A 20,202-nucleotide genomic window follows, 5' to 3' on the forward strand; every position below is an offset into this window, starting at 1 on the left:
GAACCAGAACTATCAATAAAAGAACTATATAGGAAATTGAAGGAATATGGAGAAGTGTCGGGATACAAGGTAAACGTAAATAAAAGTGAAGCAATGCCTATGAATAACGCGGATTTCTCAAAATTTAAGGAGGAATCCCCATTCAGATGGCAAACGCAGGCAATAAGATACCTAGGTGTGCAAATAAACAAAAATCTAGGCCAATTATATAAACTCAATTACAATCCACTAATGAAAAAATTACAGGACGATTTAGAGCATTGGAAAGAGCTACCACTAACACTGATAGGAAGGATAAACTGTATTAAAATGAACATTTTTCCAAGGATACTATACTTATTTCAGGCATTGCCAATACAACTGACAGAAAAATTCTTCAAAGAGTTAAAGAAAATAATAAGGAGATTTTTATGGAGAGGGGGGAAACCGAGGATAGCACTAGACAAATTAACAGAATGGTATAAACAAGGAGGCTTACAATTGCCAAACTTCAAAAATTATTATAGAGCCGCACAATTAAGGTACCTATCAGATTTTTATCAAACAAGGGAAAAACCAGACTGGACGAGACTAGAATTAGATAAAATAGGGGAAAAGATACCTGAACACATATTATATAAATGGGACGAAAAATTGGTACAACATAGAACTTCTCCAGTATTACACCATCTCCTCAATATATGGAAGAAGATTCATGTAGAAAGAAATAAAATAAATTACCAAATACCAAAACTAATATTGACGCAAAATAAGCTACTCCCTTTTACAATAGACAACCTTGCCTTTAGAAAATGGGAAAAAAAAGGGATTAAAAGAATAGAAAATTGTTTTTCAGGAAGTAGATTCTTATCCTTTGAACAAATGAGAGATAAGTACAATATAACGGGAGATACAGCGCTGGCATATTACCAACTGAGATCCTACTTGAAAGATAAATTAGGAAGCAACTTGAGTTTACCAGAGGGAAGTAACCTTGAATATGTGATTACAGATACAATGTTAATCAAAAGATTTATAAAAAATATGTATATTAAACTGCAAGAAAAGGAAAATGAGGAAACAAATGGTAAAACTAAACAAAAATGGGAACAAGATTTAAATATAAAGATAAAAAAGGAAACATGGGAGAAGTTATGCTCTGGAACGATGAGAAATACAATAAATACGAGGCTGCGTATGATACAATATAATTGGTTACACAGACTATACATTACACCGCAAAAGTTAAATAAATGGGACCCAACAGTATCTGATAGATGTTTTCGATGTAAAAAAGAAAGGGGAACAACAATTCATGCAATCTGGACATGTGAGAGAGTAGAAAAATTTTGGGATGATCTCAATCAGATATTAAATAAAATAACAGAAAACAATATACCAAAGAATCCAGAGATCTTTCTCCTAAGTAACATAAAAAATAAAGAATTTGGAATTGACTTGGAGGATGCACAAAAAAGATTTGTTAAGATAGCCCTAGCTGTAGCAAAAAAATGTATTATGTCAACCTGGAAATTGGAAGATAATTTGAAAATACAACAATGGTATATAGAAATGAATAAATGTATTCCATTAGAAAAAATAACATATAGTTTAAGAAATAATATTGAAATATTCGAACAAGTATGGGAGCCTTACATTAAATACAATAGCGAAAACCTACCGGGAACAAACATTACCTAAGTTGATGGAAGGAGAAGAGAAGAAAAGAATGGACTCAGTAGAATTTCTGGTGTATTTTTGTTGAATGACAACATTGTCTAACTGAATTAATGCAACCTAGATTGTATAACTAAAATGGATGAGAGGGGGGGGGGGATGGGGGGGTGGCTTGGGAGGAGGGAGGGGGGAGGGAGAAAAAGTCACTGTAAATGTGTGGAAAAGAAAAAGTGTATATCATGGCTATTGTGATTTATGGTGTGAAAAATAAAAAATTTAAAAAAAAAAAAAAAGAAAAAGAATTAATTATCAATCCTAAATAGCCACAATTAAGTAGAGGTAGGAAAGTTTGGCTTTGAGAATTTAATATAAAAGACTGACCTTTAAAACCTGGGCAGCTTGCCTGGTAGGATACGTGAAACTGACCTTCTGGAACTCGAGTCCTTTATTTTTGGAAAACATTTTGTTAATCTTGGACATTGTATAAATTCACATTTTCAATCTTCTACTTTAGAGTACTTTTTTTTTGCATTAGAATGCTGAAGTCCAGGAAAAGCAGTCTATATGAACATCATTCTCTGATGTAGCTTGAATTTTTTTTTCCCATTCAGCATAATGTTAGGTGAACAAGGGTCATAATTTACAACACACAAGACAAATTATACATGCAAATGGTTCTAGAAAACCAGAATATATTGGAGGCCTACAATCTTCAAGTTCATTTTTATTTCTAATTCTCATTACTGTATTTGAAAGAGGACAAAAGGCACAGAACAGTAAGGTATAGGAACAATCTCAATTTCTGGTTAATTTCTGCCTTGCTCACAAATTATTCTACTTTAACTGGTTTAAGATACAAACCAATTTATAGTTCAAACCCCTCATCAAAGTAAGTATATTTTATAAGCAGTCAAGTTAATGAAAGAGCTCAGCTGACAGTTTGAAAATTAAAAATCTGCTTACTGCCTTCCAGAGAACCAATGCGTTTTCCACCCACACAAGGGATTTTTGGCTTACGGTCCAATAGCTCAAAGATACGAATAGAGGCTCCAACAGCTTGCATGAAGTCACCATAAAGAGATGCCAACATTCCAAATGCCATAGCAACATTCATCGAATAGATCATAAATGCTAATTCAAAAACAGAAGAGTCATAAAGATTGCTAAATTAAAAGAGGACAGATAAGGCCATTATTCTTTGAATACTAAAAGACCACCACCTTTTAACTTCTTTTAGTTTACTCTCATATTAAACATTTTATTTAAGATGTGACATTAGACATTACACCCTGACAGAAATATATATATTTTTTGAACAAGGGAAGAATTAGAGCTCACAATTCAACATTAGAAAGAGGAAATGAAGTCATTACAAAATGCTACATTACAAGTATTCAAACAAATATTCTGAAATGGGAAAGAAAGTCTCTCCAATTAAAATTGGAGAAAAACCAAAAAATACAATTTAGCGGTTTTCCTCAATCGGTTTTATATCTGTCAGCACCAAAAAACCTTGCACATCTTCAGCATGCAGTAATGTTTATTGTCATATTCTGAATTTGACCAAAACTCAGAAGTATACAAAATAAAGATTACAGTGGAAGCCTAAGCTTTTCATAGTGCCTATGCCATGCAAATTTCATATTTGGATGTTTTCAGTGAATGAGGGAATATCAGGAGAAAGCTACCGCCACCTCCTTTTTCCATTCACTTTGACTCTCCCACCATTCTTGAGCAATAGGCCAATTCTTTTGAGTAACTTCTGCAGTTGAACTACCCTACTATGCATTTAAACCTACCTTGTCGGCTGAAGACGAGTGTATATATTAGTTACCAGAATGGGGTTAGGCATTTCATTTAGTATTGAACACAAGATTATTTGGATAAGATAAACTTGCATTGATTATGGATTTGGCAACCACTGAACCACATTCTTATGAAAATTGCGTGCAAGACTACACAAGTACTCTGTGAGTATTTAATGCTTCCCTGAAGCTTAGGCAAGGAACACATCTGATAGGTGCTCTTCGCTCCAAAGCAACTTTAACATTAGACAGGTTATAATGGAATCCAGATCTGTTCATTGATCAACTGTTTCCATGTCATATGATCCTCCTTGCACGAGCAAGGGAACAGAAGGCTGATAGGGCTAGATTGAAGCAGATGAGTGGTGACAGGCAAAGTAATCAAAATTTAGATCAGTAGTGCAAGTTGGGAATCTTGATCTATCAAGTCTCATCATTTCTCTTAATGGCAGTATTCCAGGTTACATGATACTCAACTTTTCCACCTGTTTCAAATCAATTACATTTTTAAAGTGGAAATTTTCAACCCAACTTCATAAAAGGAGATATTTTTGCAAGACCACAAAATCCTGGGCTACTAGTTTATATATGTTAATACCTCTTCTGAATATTAAACTAATAATTAATAATTACATAATGGGGGCCAAATGTTTCAGAAGTAATGCTTAAAGTTAAATGAACAAACTGCTTTAGGCAGATTTTAAAAAAAAAATGTTAATTGCAAGTTCTCAAATGGCAATATTCTGTTGGATAGGAAGAAACTATGCAAGGGAAAATAAACTTTTTTGACAGTTGATGTAATTAACTCCCATATACTTGCAAAAAGTTTTGTTTATAGCTGCAAAGAACTATTTCAGGTTAAAATATGTAATCGAACTAAACAAGGGTTCTGGAAAATTAAAACAGCATAAAAGAACCAGTTTTAATGGCGATTATCCTTTTTTGCTCTCTGTTGCCAAAGTCTGTACTACTTACAAAATGCATGACAAACCCAATCCACCTGAAGAACGTTTTATTGACATTTATGAGAACAATAGGACATGTCAGTGACTATACCAACAACTTACTCATTAGTGTTCAATTTGAGCAACTAGATTCCAGACCTCAGCACAATCTTGAACTGAATATGCTCCAGGAATTTGAATTCCAGAGATTAAATGAGAGGGAATGGCCTTGATATCAAGGAACCATTTAAGTTTGTGACTAAGATTTGGTAAAAGAGAAGCCAATGACTGGTTGCAATCATACCATATAAAATTGAAGATGGATGTGATTACCAGAGATTTAACCCATGTCAGCCTATGGCTCTAAGGTCTATGATCTACCCAGCCATCTTCAAATACTTCAAGACTTTTCTTTCAAATAAAAGTCAATTGTGAATGGCAAGCCAAATGCTCTTTCTCCATAACAGCAATACAAAGAAGAACCTTAGTAAAGACAATTTTTTCTGTGATAGAACATTTTTGATATTCACTTTAATAATTATTTTAGTTTTGCTAAATAGATCAACAACAGAAAGGGAAAGATTTTAATGCATCAATTTTTGCCACTGTTCTACAAGGCAATACAGGTATGTTTGAACACAATCAGTGCATAATTATGATGTTTCATGATATTGTAAAACATTGCACTTATAGCTGAAAGAAATTTCCACTGGAGTTGAAATTTAATTAAAATCTTCATCGAAAGCCAATGGTAAATACAAGAATACAGAAAGAGTATGTTTAGTTTAAAAGGTTTTAAATATCTGAAAAGATTGTGAAGAAAATGATCAATCTGTGAAAAAAAACCCACACACCATGAATGAACAATTCTTAATTCTGATCTACCACAACTTAAGACAAATTAACTAATGTAGAAATGGTTCATTTGCAAAAGAAAGAAACTATATAAATAATTCAGAATGTGCTCAATTTTTATATTATGTAAAGGAATCTTCTTCACAACAATACACAGGGGTGCAGTGCCAACGTTCTTTTTTAAAGTGCTGGAGCTCACTAAAAGGGCAACAAGGAGGTGCTGGATCCACCACGAGGTGCCTAGAGCAGCCCCCCAATGAGCTCTGGCAGCACTGCTCCCGACAATACTCAAGGTTAATTCAGCTGAAGAGGAAATTTTCCATCAGAACTAAATGGCAAAGAAATCCTTGTTTTGTGCACCTATAACTGTTAAATTAATGAGCTGTCCATTCCAAGACATCCCCATTTTAATTAGAAATTTGTCACAATGCACAATTCTGAACCTGAAAACAACCAAACAAGTCTAACCTATGGCAATTACTTCCCATAAATTGATGGACTCAAACTAATAAAACATTTGAATGCTTTCTCACAAAAAAATAATGCAAACATTTGTTTTAATAGCCATATGAACCAGTAAATGAAAAAAAAATCTAAACTTGAATAATTTATTGTAGTTCTTCAATGAAACAATGGGTTTAAAACAAAGTATTTGGAAGTCATCATCATACCATTTCTGAAGCTCCACAGTGCCTCCACTTCAGAGGGATTATTAAAGGGGAAGGGAAAGAGCAGGGGAGTAATTGTTGTGTTACTAGTATATTTTGTCGGTGTCCATAAAATTATGGACAATGAAATTAATGCTATTTTAAAAATTAGGATAGAATATAGATTTTGAGGGTCAGAATTACAGCAGACTCCAATTTGATTCATTGGACGACTGTAATGTTTTATTTTTATTCTCCGCAGACAAAACCAAGAGGGATTAACTAATTTCAAAAATTAATTGAATTTTGTATATTGAAGGAATGTATTGCAGGACAGGTTTCTTTACACAGTATATCATTACAGTGGAGTCTTCACCATCAGCGTTCATTTTCCAAAACAAGCAACATTTGAAGTTCAACAATAAAAGTATCTTTATTTCACACAGATGATTGACATTAATGAATCAGTGCCATGAGATGCAATCCTGTGGAAGGGATTAAAGCACAATAGGTTTAATGTATAAAGAAAATATTAATAATGTGGAACTGCATACTTGTGCAGCCACAATAATTATAAGACATCATTTACTAGTAAATCACGAAAATCTGTAGACACCAAGGTTGAAGTAAAAACACAAAATGGTGGAGAAGCTCAGCAGGTCAAACAATGTCCTTTATATAGCAAAGGCAGAGATACATAACCAACATTTTGGGCTTCAGTCCTTCATCAAGGTACGAGAAAAATGCAGACATTCTCCAACATGAAACGTCAGATATGTATTTTTATCTTTGGTAAAGGTCACTGTTTGACCTGCTGAGCTTCTCCAGCATTTTGTTTTTACAAATCATTCACCAATTAGCAATCATAGTAAAAAATCAACCCTAACTAGCATTTACACAAAGCTATTCTGTGACTATTAATACGATTTAGTGCTCATTTTTCTTTAAAAGCAATGACAATTAACTAATGTCGGGATGGAGTCAGGTGCATGATGGCGGTGTAAAGGTCACCAAGCTTATTGAATGGTGGGGCAGACAAAGTGCCAACTGGCCAACTCCTGTTTGTATTTCTTATTTAACACCATTTCAAGCATCTGCAACTTGATCCCACAGCAAGTTTGAGTGAAGTTTCAAAAAATCAATCTAAATTTCCACCTTCAATTTCGCAGTGGCAACTGTGTTGATTGAATTCCTCTGGAACCAATTATATACAGGTACAATTATTTACATGCACAAATTATTTGCAAGGCTTGTAATTTCAATCACTTACATGCCAAAGTCCCAAAAGAAATTCCAGATTTTCCATGTCTTCCATCATACACAAGTTTTGCACCATACCACAACACAAGCACAATAGCGCCCTACAATATCAAAATACATGTATCAATCTTATTGTCATCCGAGATGTTAGAAATGTTCACAGTAATATACAGGGGAATTGAATTCAAGGCATACTCATGTCTTAATTTTAAATATTTAAAAAATTATACATTTAAAAATTCCAAATCTTATTTGGTGGTAGCTTAATTGTACAATTTTATATTAAATGAAAAAAAATATTTTAAAATTGTATGAAATTACACATAATTTACTACCCATAGCATTTGAACAGTGCATATTATGAAATTTAATTGAAGAAAAATGCAAATGTATTTTTATTCAAGTACTAATGCGTGGAAGTGGGCAAGTAAACAAAATCTTCTGTCAGTACTTTACAGCCATCTCAGAACAAGATAAATGGACTTCCCTGTAATAACATAATTGCCACTGCAGAAGCAGGCCAGGGGTTGGGTACACTGCAATAAAGACTCGGTTCTTTCTTAAATTTTTTTAAAATTTTTCACAGTGTGAACCATAATCAATCAAAATACACACAAACACTTCCCTCTTGAATTTACACAGTGGCACTTTCTCCCCTTTTTCCCCCCCTCCCTTCCCTCCCTCCTTCCCACCCCCCTCCCTACCCACTAAACATTCAACATATACAATAAACCTATTAAACAATGTCATCACACAATGAAAAAAAACAAGAAAATTGTGTTGTCTACTTTTACACACTGGGTCAGGTCATTTCGTCGTCTTCTCATTCTATCATTTTAGGGAGGGTGGAAGTCTGCGGTAGGCCCTCTCTGTTGTGTTTCATGTACGGTTCCCAAATTTGTTTAAGTGATGTGACTTTATTTTTTATTAATTATATGTTGTTTTCCAATGGAATACGTTTATTCATTTCTATGTACCATTGCTGCACTCTCAGGCTCTCTTCTGATTTCCAAGTTGACATTATACATTTTTTTGCTACAGCTAAGGCTATCATAATTAATATTTTTTGTGCTTCATCCAGTTTGAGGCCTAATTCTTTACTTCTTATATTACTTAGAAGATCGATCAATGGATTTTTTGGTATGTTGCTTTTTGTGATTTTATTTAATACCTGATTTAGATCTTCCCAAAATTTTTTCACTTTCTCACATGCCCAAATTGCATGTACTGTTGTTCCCGTTTCCTTCTTACAGCGAAGACATCTATCTGATAATGTTGGATCCCATTTATTTAACTTTTGGGGCGTGATATATAGCCTGTCTAACCAATTATATTGTTGTGATAGTACAGATCTATGACCAATGTACATAGTGTATATAGTTACTGTATCTAGACTGTGCTTACAGCGATTGGCTGAGAGCTAAGCCACGCCTATTGTCTGGGCCTTAAAGGGTTGTGTCCCTAGCCAGGTCGGATCATTCCGGATTGGTCGGCCACCTGTGAAGAGCTCCTGTCTTTTGCTAATAAAAGCCTTGGTTTGGATCAACAAGTCTTTGGTTCTTTTGACGAGCTCTACAATTTTATTAGCAAAATGAATTTTTTTTGAAAGGGATGGAGCGTTTATCTCAGCCAGAAAAACTTGATATCGACCCACAGTCAGCTACAGCCACCAAAGCCTTTAACTTCTGGCTGCTGAACTTTGAAAACTTCCTGAGACTCATTGAGATGGAGGAGGATAACCAGCGTCTAACAGCATTGCTGTCTATGGTGTCCTTGAGAGTCTACGAGAACATCCAGGATGAGACCACTTACACCACAGCCATAAAGGTACTGAAAGAACTGTATAATCAACCGGTGAAAAGAGTTCATGCCCGGCTCGTGCTTGCTTCGAGGAAGCAACAGCCCGGCGAGTCCAGCAGGGCATATTTACAAGTAGTCAAGACGTTGGGCAAGGACTGTAACTGTGTGGACAAAACTGCTGCCGAGATCACAAATGATCTCGTCTGGGATGCCTATGTGGCCGGGCTCCGATCGAACGAAGTGAGGCTGCGCTTGCTCGAGCAAGGGGTAGAAAAACTAGAGGACGTGGCCCGGATTGCAATCACAATGGAGGATGCAGCCTTAAAGTCCACCGAGCTCTTTAGAGACTGGACCCCTCGTTCTGATGTGAGTAGAGTGCCCTTCTACCCTACCACTGATGGCCTGTCGGCTGCTGCTACCCTGCCCCCTGCGAACCCAAAATGTTATTTCTGCGGGAGGGACAAACACAGCAGGTCCCAGTGCCCAGCAAGAAAAGCCAGGTGCCAGAAGTGCCTTAAAAAGGGCCACTTTGCTGCAGTCTGTAGGTCTAAAATGGCCGCCGGCAAACACAGTGCCTCGTGTGAAGCCCAACCGCCCCTATCCCATCCAAACTCTTCTTCCCCAGAGCTCTCGTCCAATGAGAGCGAGGGCTCCCCTGCACGGCAACGCCTGACGTCACGGAGACGCCGAACCCGGAAGGGGCAGCCCACCCTTGCAACCATGGTGTTGGCCCGCCTCTCGCCCCCATGCGGAACACTCGACGCTACCACCGCTGCTGCCGCCGCCACAGACACCCCCGGGGCCGACGCTGCTGCCGCCGCCACAGACACCCCCGGGGCAAATGCTACCGCCGCTCCTGCCGCTGCCACAGACACCCCCGGAGCCAACGCTACCGCTGCTGCTACCGCCGCCACAGCCACCCCCGCGGCCAACCAAGTACTCACCCTAGCGTCCATCGCCAACGACCGCCAGGGCCCGACCGCCGCGACCAACGACCTATCCACTGCCAATCGCGAGCAACTACAAATCCCACTACTTACCGTTCACCCGCCAACGCCGCCACAACAGCACTTCCGGGAGGTCCTCCAACCTGCTCCTCGAGCGTTGCGTGACGTCACCCCGTTGCGTGACGTTACCCCGTTGCGTGACGTCATCGTTCAAAACTCCCGTCAACTGCTTCAATAACACTAAACCAGCAATGCTCTCATCCCCTCACCAGAGCAATGGAACTGATTAAAGTGCACAGACACTACACCAATTGCTTATTTGACTCTGAGTCAACTGACAGTTTTATCCAGCCAGATCTGGCCCTCCATTGGGGACTTGACATTATCCCCACTACCCAGAGGATCTCATTAGCGATGAGGTCGCACTCGACTGGAATAAAGGGGTATTGCATCGCCACACTGGAAGTATAGGGCGTAACGGTCACCCACTTCAAATTATTCATCCTTCCCCAATTGTGCGCCCCAGTGTTGCTGGGATTAGACTTCCAGTGTCAGTCCCTACACTTTGGGTGTCCCTACACTTTGGGTGTCCCTACACTTTGGGTGTCCCTACACTTTGGGTGTCCCTACACTTTGGGTGTCCCTACACTTTGGGTGTCCCTACACTTTGGGTGTCCCTACACTTTGGGTGTCCCTACACTTTGGGTGTCCCTACACTTTGGGTGTCCCTACACTTTGGGTGTCCCTACACTTTGGGTGTCCCTACACTTTGGGTGTCCCTACACTTTGGGTGTCCCTACACTTTGGGTGTCCCTACACTTTGGGTGTCCCTACACTTTGGGTGTCCCTACACTTTGGGTGTCCCTACACTTTGGGTGTCCCTACACTTTGGGTGTCCCTACACTTTGGGGGACCCTACACTTTGGGGGACCCTACACTTTGGGGGACCCTACACTTTGGGGGACCCTACACTTTGGGGGTCCCTACACTTTGGGGGTCCCTACACTTTGGGTGTCCCTACACTTTGGGTGTCCCTACACTTTGGGTGTCCCTACACTTTGGGTGTCCCTACACTTTGGATGTCCCTACACTTTGGATGTCCCTACACTTTGGGTGTCCCTACACTTTGGGTGTCCCTACACTTTGGGGGACCCTACACTTTGGGGGACCCTACACTTTGGGGGACCCTACACTTTGGGGGACCCTACACTTTGGGGGACCCTACACTTTGGGGGACCCTACACTTTGGGGGACCCTACACTTTGGGGGACCCTACACTTTGGGGGACCCTACACTTTGGGGGACCCCACACCCCCCTCTCGGTCTGCCATTGCCCCACCCCCGAAGCACCCGAGCAATCCGCCCCCGTGCCCCGGGGCCAATCCTGCGGCCTTTCCACACTCCGGATTGCCCCGCCAGCACTCTTCGCAAACCTCACCCCTGGTTGGAAGCCTGTGGCCACCAAAAGTCGGCAATATAGTTACGAAAACAGGCAATTCATTCGGAGTGAGGTGCGTAGATTGCTGGATGAGGGCATCATCGAACCCAGTTCAAGCCCCTGGAGAGCCCAGGTGGTGGTTGTCAAGAACGGGGAAAAACTACGGATGGTGGTCGACTATAGCCAGACCATTAACCGCTTGACGCTCCTGGATGCGTACCCCCTGCCATGCATCACGGATGTGGTGAACCAGATCACCCAATACCGCAATTTCTCCACCATTGACCTACATTCGGCCTACCACCAGCTCCCGATCCGCTGCGAGGACCGACCATTCACGGCCTTTGAAGTGAATGGGCGGCTAGATCAATTTCTCAGGGTACCATTCGGGGCCACGAATGGTGTCGCGGTCTTCCAGCGGGAAATGGACAGGATGGTGGACCAGAACGGGCTAACCGCTACCTTCCCGTATCTGGACAATATCACCATCTGCGGCCACGACACGCAGGACCACGACGCCAACCTAGACAAATTTCTTCAAACTGCCCGTCGGCTGAACCTGATTTACAATTTGGACAAGGGTGTCTTCCGGACCACACGACTCGCTATTCTAGGTTGCGTGGTGGAGATCGGGATAGTCATGCCAGATCCTGACCGCATGCGTCCCCTAATAGACTTACCCCTCCCCCATACCCAGAAAGCTCTCAAACGCTGCCTGGGCCTTTTCTTGTATTACGCCCAATGGGTTCCACACTATGCCGACAAGGCGCGTCCTCTTATCAAGACCACCTCCTTTCCCCTCTCGACCGAAGCCACAGCGGCTTTCGATCGAATCAAATCCGACATTGCTGCTGCGACGCTGCACGCGATCGATGAGTCTGTCCCGTTTCAAGTCAAGAGCGATGCATCCAACTTCGCCCTCGCAGCCACCTTGAACCAGGCCGGTCGGCCTGTAGCCTTCTTCTCCAGACACTCCTCGGTCGAGAAGGAGGCCCAGGCCATAGTTGAAGCGGTGCGTCGTTGGAGACATTACCTCGCTGGGAGGCGCTTTACACTGTTGAATGATCAACGCACGGACTACTTCATGTTCAGCAACACCCAGCGTGGTAAGATAAAAAAACGACAAAATCGCCAGATGGAGAATCGAACTCTCCACCTTTAACTATGACATCCTGTACTGGCCTGGTAAGCTCAACGACCCGCCTGACGCGCTCTCCAGGGGGATGTGCGCCAGCATACAGATGGACAGACTACAGAAACTCCATGAGGCACTCTGTCATCCAGGGGTCACTAGGTTTGCCCACTTTGTCAAGGCGTGCAACCTACCCTACACAGTCGAGGAGATTCGCTCCATGACCCGAGCCTGTTCGGTGTGCGCTGAATGCAAGCCCCACTTCTTCCATCCGGATAACTCCCACGTTATCAAAGCCACCCGCCCCATCGAGCGTCTTAACGTAGACTTTAAGGGGCCCCTACCGTCGACCAACCGTAATACCTACATCCTTACGGCCATCGACGAGTACTCCCGCTTCCCGTTCGCCTGTGCCCTGCCCAGACACCACTGCCACCTCAGTGATACAGGGCCTTCACAGTATTTTCGCCATTTTTGGATACCCCAATTCCATCCACAGTGACAGGGGGTCCTCATTCATGAGCGCGGAGCTGCAACAGTACCTTCTGGAGTGTGGTATCGCTTCAAGCAGGACCACGAGCTATAACCCACGCGGTAACGGCCAGGTCGAGAGGGAGAGCGGTTACACTGGCTCTCCGGTCTAAAGGTCTCCCCACCTCTCACTGGCAGGAGGTTCTCACTAGTGCCTTACACTCCATCCGCTCCCTCCTATGTACTGCAACAAATGCCACCCCTCACGAAAGGATGTTCCTTTTCCCGAGGAAATCCGAATCAGGAACCACTCTACCGGCATGGCTCACCGTCCCTGGCCCCGTCCTTTTGCGACGCCACGTCTGGCACTCAAAGAATGACCCCTTAGTCGACCGAGTGACTCTACTCCACGCGAACCCACATTTCGCCTACGTTGAGTTCCCAGACAGGCGGGAGGACACTGTTTCGGTGCGGGACCTAGCTCAGCACGCGGTAGTCCCAGCAAACCCCCCAACCCAACCTTCCCCAACTCTTTATTCCCCAGGCCCCGTGCCGCAACAGAAGAACCAACAGCACCCCAACGACCCGGGCCACACTGCCGACAACACGACTGGGGAATTGAGCGACGGAGCAGTCGCACCCAACGAGCCCGCTGGCGACACCATCCCAGCGACCCCAATCCCGGCACCATGGCGGTCATGCCGGATGGTCAGACCCCCTGACCACTACAGTCCTTGACTTACCCCTTCCTTTCATTCTCTCCCTCATTTTTTTTTGTTTTTTTTTCCCAGGGTCCGTTCTCCAAGAAGGGGTGAATGTGATAGTACAGATCTATCACCAATGTACATAGTGTATATAGTTACTGTATCTAGACTGTGCTTACAGCGATTGGCTGAGAGCTAAGCCACGCCTATTGTCTGGGCCTTAAAGAGTTGTGTCCCTAGCCAGGTCGGATCATTCCGGACTGGTCAGACACCTGTGAAGAGCTCCTGTCTTTTGCTAATAAAAGCCTTGGTTTGGATCAACAAGTCTTTGGTTCTTTCGACGAGCTCTACAATTGTATCATGCGTAACCTTGTATAAGATAATAGCAAGACTATTAGCAAACTGATTGGCCGAGTGTGTACCAAAAATAGTAAAACAAGATCAAACTGGATTTATTAAGAAAAGACGAACAACGGACAATATCTAAGTTCATTAACTTAATCCATGCAGTACAAGGAAATAAGATACCAACAGTGGCTGTTGCTTTAGATGCAGAGAAAGCCTTTGACAGGGTAGAATGGAATTATTTATTCAAAGTATTACAGGGGTTCAACCTACCAGAAAAATATATTAAATGGATTAAAGCATTATATAGGGGACCATTGGCGAAGGTAACAGTAGATGGATATGTATCAAACCTATTTAAATTAAGTAGGTCAACTAGCCAGGGATGTCCACTATCTCCCTCACTATTCGCTTTAGCAATAGAACCATTGGCGGAACTGATAAGAACAGAAAATAAAATAAAAGGGATAAAAATAAAGGAGGAGTATAAAATCAGTTTATTTGCAGATGACATCATAGTATACTTAACAGAACCAAAAATATCAATAAAAGGACTACATAAGAAATTGAAGGAATATGGAGAAATATCAGGGTACAAGATCAATGCAAATAAAAGTGAAGCGATGCCAATGAATAATGCGGATTAGACAGAGTTTAAAAAAGAATCACCATTTAAATGGCAAACACAAGCAATCCGATACCTAGGTATTAGATTAGATAATAATTTAGGCCACCTATACAAATTAAATTATCAGCAATTAATGAAGAAATTACAGGATGACTTAGAACATTGGAAAGAATTGCCACGAACACTGATAGGGAGGGTAAATTGCATTAAAATGAATATCTTCCCAAGGATACAATACCTATTTCAATCGTTACCAATTCCCTTCACAGAGAAATTCTTCAATGAACTAAAGAGAATAATAAGGAAATTCTTATGGAAAGGGGGGAAACCGAGGATAGTGCTAGATAAATTAACAGAATGGTACAAACAAGGTGGTTTGCAGCTACCAAACTTTAAAAATTATTATAGAACAGCACAATTAAGGTATTGGTCAGATTTTTATCAAACAAGGGAAAAACCAGATTGGACCAAGATAGAGCTAGATAAAATAGGGGAGAAGGTACTAGAACATATACTATACAAGTGGGATGAAAAACTGGTGCAATATACAAGTTCACCAGTACTGTACCATTTACTCAACATATGGAAGAAGATTCACGTAGAAAGGAAAAAAAAACAAATTACCAACTACTAAAATTATTATTGACACAAAATCAACTAATCCCTTTCACAATAGATAACCTTTCCTTCAGAGAATGGGAGAGAAAATGAATTAAAAGAATAGAAAATTGGTTTTTGGGAAATAATTTATTATCATTTGAACAAATGTACAAATATGGAATAACTCATGGTACAATGTTTGCATACCACCAACTGAAAACCTACTTAAAGGACAAATTGGCAAGCAGACTAAGATTACCAGAAGGAAGCAGCTTTGAATATATGATTACAGAAACAATGATAATAAAAAGATTTTTAACAAACGTGTATTAAGCTGCAAGAGAAGGAAAATGATGAAATAAGCTATAAACCCAAACAAAAGTGGGAAAAAGATTTAAACATAAAAATTGAAATATGGGAAAAGTTATGCTCTGGAACTATGAAAGACAGACTCAGTTCTTGAATCGCTGAACATTTCTAGGCAAGTGGAATATCCAAAATTTGGTTAAATTCCAACAACATTGAGGCAGTTTAATATCATCTAGAATCAAGTAGGCTCCTTGACTGGTACCCCATCCTTGCCCCTAATCTCCATTCCCTCTTTCACTGCTACACTGTTAGTGTGGTATCTACAATCAACAGACTGAACACAAGAATACCGAGAAAAATATGAGAAGGCCATCTGGCTCTCAGACCTCCAGTCATTCAGAGCTGATTTATGCTGTCCTCCACTCCACTATGCCAGTTCTCTACTACCCTGAATTCCTCCACTTTTCACCTCATCTGCCTCAGCTTTTTCATGATTTTCCCCTCTAATCTATAGAATTCCAGAGTTTTTTTTATCTGCTGCAAAAAGTTTCTACACCCCTCCATTTTCAATGACCAGCCCCACACCTAGTAAATATTACAACATTTGCGACTATCTCATGAATGAAAAAATTCAGCCCCTGCAGGATCTTGTTTGTCTCAACAATCACTTTTCATTCTTCCAATGCAAACCCAACATGTTTAGCCCTTTTTGATAATGTTCTCATACCAGTAACTAGCCTAGTGAATCTCTGTTAGACTGCCTGCAATGCAACGGTATTTTTATTTATAAATAAGTAAATAGATAAAGGGGATTGTACATTTACAACTCAGAAAAACATCTATAGCACATGCCAAATCCCTCTTCTCCACCACCGAGAAAGACAAAATGGGGGTGCTCAGGAACTTGGCAGTGCTATTGAAGTCTTGGTGCACCTACAATGCAGGTACTAATGCAATTCATGTTGGGGATCCCTTTTCATCCTCTAAAACTCATTTGAGGCTGGTTGTCTTGTAACGAGCCCCAAGGACTCAAAAACTAGCAGCAACAGAAATTCACCAAGAAAATGGCCACTTAAACAAAATTGGTTTTATTTTCTTAAAATACAAAATAATAAGATCACTATCTAACTTATCACTATTAAGTTGCGTGCGTGCGTGCATGCGTGCATTTCAAGATGCTTCATTATCACTGTCCAGTCATTTACTCTTCACTTCTCAAAGTTCATTCGTATCAGGAAGTTTTCAGTATTGTGCACAGAATTAAACAGTCATAACATTTAACAGGCTCTGGTCTCTGTTATTTTTACTTAAGTTGTTACCAGTCAGGAAGGTCTTTGATGGGTGCAGAGAGATGTCCATTGGACATGCAAACTAATTTCTTTCAATCAGCAACCTAACCGTCTTTCCAAAGAAATGTGCCTTTTTCCAGGTTACAGCAAAGAGTTCTTTTCTCCTCTTTCAGGAGAAACACAACAACCAGTCACTGAAAAGATTTCAAATTGGCTGATCTCGGAACTCAAAACCTCTCTTGAAATGGGGTCTTTAACAAGCTTTTCACTTATGCAACCTTTCACTGACTGCTGCAGTTTTTAATCTTACTCTTCTCTTTCTGTCTCTGAAATGTGATGTTTGCTTGTGAAAAGTGACCTCTATCTAATCTTATTCCCCCTTTTTAAACTTATATTTTATTAACTTATTCCATTACACTCTCCCCCTACAAAGGAATTCTAGCTCTTGAGCCAAAATTCTTTTATAACCTACACAAATCTCTAACTTGACCGTCACTAGTGATGACAATAACTATATATTGCAACTTATATGTATTTCCTTTCATAATCATTTTGACATCTAGACAAGCAATCTGCGATCACATTACTTGTACCTTTGATATTATCAATTTGCAGATTATTAAACTAGAATTTGATCTTGCAAGAATATAATCTCCTATTTTTAATTCTTCACCTTATTCAAAAAACACCAGTGGATTGTGGTCAGTAATATCATTACTGCTTCATGGGCTGTACACATCAAAATTCTGCACAGCAAGTATTAGAAATAACAGTTCTGTTACGAGCCTAGAGGACCCCAAAATCCAGCAGCAATAGATATTCACCGTTTACTTAAACAAAGGATGCTTTTAATCATCTTCAAACATGAAAAAAAACTTTAACTCATCTCTATTGACTTACTTACCCTAACTAAACCCCCTTCTAATTCTAAGCGCATGTGTATGTAATGTGTGTTTAAGTTCAGAAAACTTATTTGGTTCATAGTCCAATCTCACTTCTCATTCCTCCAAGTTCACTGGTTACAGGCAATTCTTATACTGTGCACAGAATTTAACATTCATCAAGTTCACCAGGCTTTGGTGCTTAAAAGGTAAATGGTTACTGTTCAGGAAGGTTTTCAGAGAGAGATTTGTCATTCCTTTTAAATCAGCCACTTCAGTATCTTGCTAACGAAACTTGCCCCTTCAGAGTTCTCCAGATGATAACCTTTTTATTTCAGGTCACCACCAAGTTCCTTTTTGTTTCTCTTATTCCAAGTGAAACATTAGACAGCCAGTCCTCTCCTCTTGCATGAACCACAAAGACTTTGACCAGGCCGTCTTCCAAAATGGGGCTTTCCCAAAAGCTTGCCAGCTTGTCTTGTTCCAGTCCCAGCTGCTATCTGCAACTCTACAAGGGATCTGTGTCTCTCTCCCTGAGAGAAAGCCTGTTTGACTCTCTCTTCTTGCAAAACCACATGGCCATCTCAAAACAGCAAGTTCTCTTCCAGACAGCAGCAGCTCTGACATGCTCTTTCATCTGTTGCCTTTTGTAAACAACAATCGATTAGTGAAGTCTCTTGAGTACTCTTCAAAGCACTTGCAAAAGCTCTGGAGCCGATATGTCTACCATGGGGCAGAGATCCAGTATATTAAATAAGATTTGTTTTAAAGTGTTATATGTGACCTACTCTAACAAACCTTTCCCAATTCATCTCCCAAAAACATCTCTCTCTCTCTCTCATACAGTTCTTTCTCAATAGTCAAATAGTTCCTTTGATGAAAATTGATTTTTTTTTTTGAAAAGTAGGCAATTGGATTGTCAATTTTATCATCTTTTAACATGTAATCCACCTCTTGATCCATTATTTTACTCTTTTCTATATTTATTCAATATGGGTGTTGTTTTATGGGACTCGCTCCTCCCACATCCACATCATGACAAATTACTGAAGTTCCTTTTAGCACATTAGGAAACAAACTTGTACATTTCAAAAGCAACTGCTTTTGTTATAGTGATTTAAGATGGCCCAATTTTTCCTCCAGATTTTTCAGAATTGTTGAGTTAGAGAGGCACATGGGAACCCTCACAAGATTCTGTTTCCATAATCTTATGATCCATAATTTCAACCCTGTCAACAACTAACATCTCTGATTCAAAGTTTTCTCCACTACCATTTTTCTCATATAATGTTTCATCATGTCGATATGATAAACCTGAATTTTATTCCTCAGATTTGGAGTATTTAATCACATAATTAACATAATTCAGTTTTGATTTTACTTTTTATGGCCCAGAATTTTTTTTTTCTTTAAAACGATTGTCATGTGTTGGGAAAAAATTAACACTTTATTTCCTGTCTTAAAATTCATTGCCTGAGCTTTCCTGTCAAATAATTGCATCATTTTACTGAGCCATTCTTAAATTCTCTTGAGCCAAAGTCCACACTTTTTGTCACCGATCTTTAAATTTAGAAATATAATCCAGCAAATCCAATGAACATCCTCATTAATCCACTGTTCTTTTACCATCCTGAAGGGCCTCTAACCTAATGTCCAAACACAATTTCAAAAAGGCTGAAAGCTAATGAATCTCACACAGACTCTTTTACAGCAAATAACATTACATGAATATCTTCATCCCAATCCTTTCCATTCTCCAGACAGTAAATCCTCATCATATTTTTAAGAGCAGAATTAAATCTTTCCAAAGCTCCCCGAGTTTCAGGTTGGCACACAGATGACATGATCTGCTTAATTCCCAGATCATAAATCAACTCCTGAAACAGTCCCAACATGAAATTACTTCCTTGATCACTTTGGATCTCTTTAGGTAACCCAAAAACTGAAATAGTTTTTCAAAGCCTTTACCATTGTTTTTGCTTTGAATTTCCTCAATGGTATGTATAACTTCTGAAAATCTGGATGCCATACACATAACTGTTAACAAGTACTGATTCCTAGCTTTTGTTTTATGTAGGGGACCACATAATAGCACTAGTAAAAGGTTTCCCAACAACAGAAATAGGTTTCAAGGGAGCTACCACAACCAGATAAAGGTGACATGTCCGGCAACAATTTACAACATTCTTCTTCAGACCAGGACAGAAAAATTATTTCAAAATTTTATTCATGGCTTTCTTTACACCAAGATGATAATCCAAAGCTGTACTTCATTTGCAGGGACATCACAAGGTCTCAATTTCCAGAAATATCCACAGGGCATTTCCTTAATCTCCTATTCATTCACAGCCTTCTCCCTCAAGACGGAGATCAGAATCTGTCTTTTGCTGCTCATTTAACTCTTCCCTTGACAAAGACAAATCCTGATTCTCAAATTTAACCTGCTCTTTCTGGACTATTTCAGAAGTACTGGGCAAGTCTTTAGCAACTG

General features: G+C 40.2%; 1 protein-coding gene across 1 annotated transcript in view; it reads right to left on the bottom strand.

The window, feature by feature from the left end:
* The window catches only part of LOC138762392 (uncharacterized), a 172,738-nt gene that overhangs the window by 89,701 nt on the left and 62,835 nt on the right, over positions 1 to 20,202 (bottom strand). Inside the window, exons 12-14 of the mRNA XM_069936159.1 lie at positions 7,178 to 7,268; positions 2,620 to 2,787; positions 2,038 to 2,099 (exon numbers count right to left, since the gene is read on the bottom strand). Coding sequence (XP_069792260.1) covers positions 2,038 to 2,099; positions 2,620 to 2,787; positions 7,178 to 7,268 — 321 coding nt within the window. The remainder of the gene's footprint in view (positions 1 to 2,037; positions 2,100 to 2,619; positions 2,788 to 7,177; positions 7,269 to 20,202) is intronic.

This window comes from Narcine bancroftii, chromosome 4, assembly GCF_036971445.1.
Source record: "Narcine bancroftii isolate sNarBan1 chromosome 4, sNarBan1.hap1, whole genome shotgun sequence".
NCBI lineage: Eukaryota > Metazoa > Chordata > Chondrichthyes > Torpediniformes > Narcinidae > Narcine > Narcine bancroftii.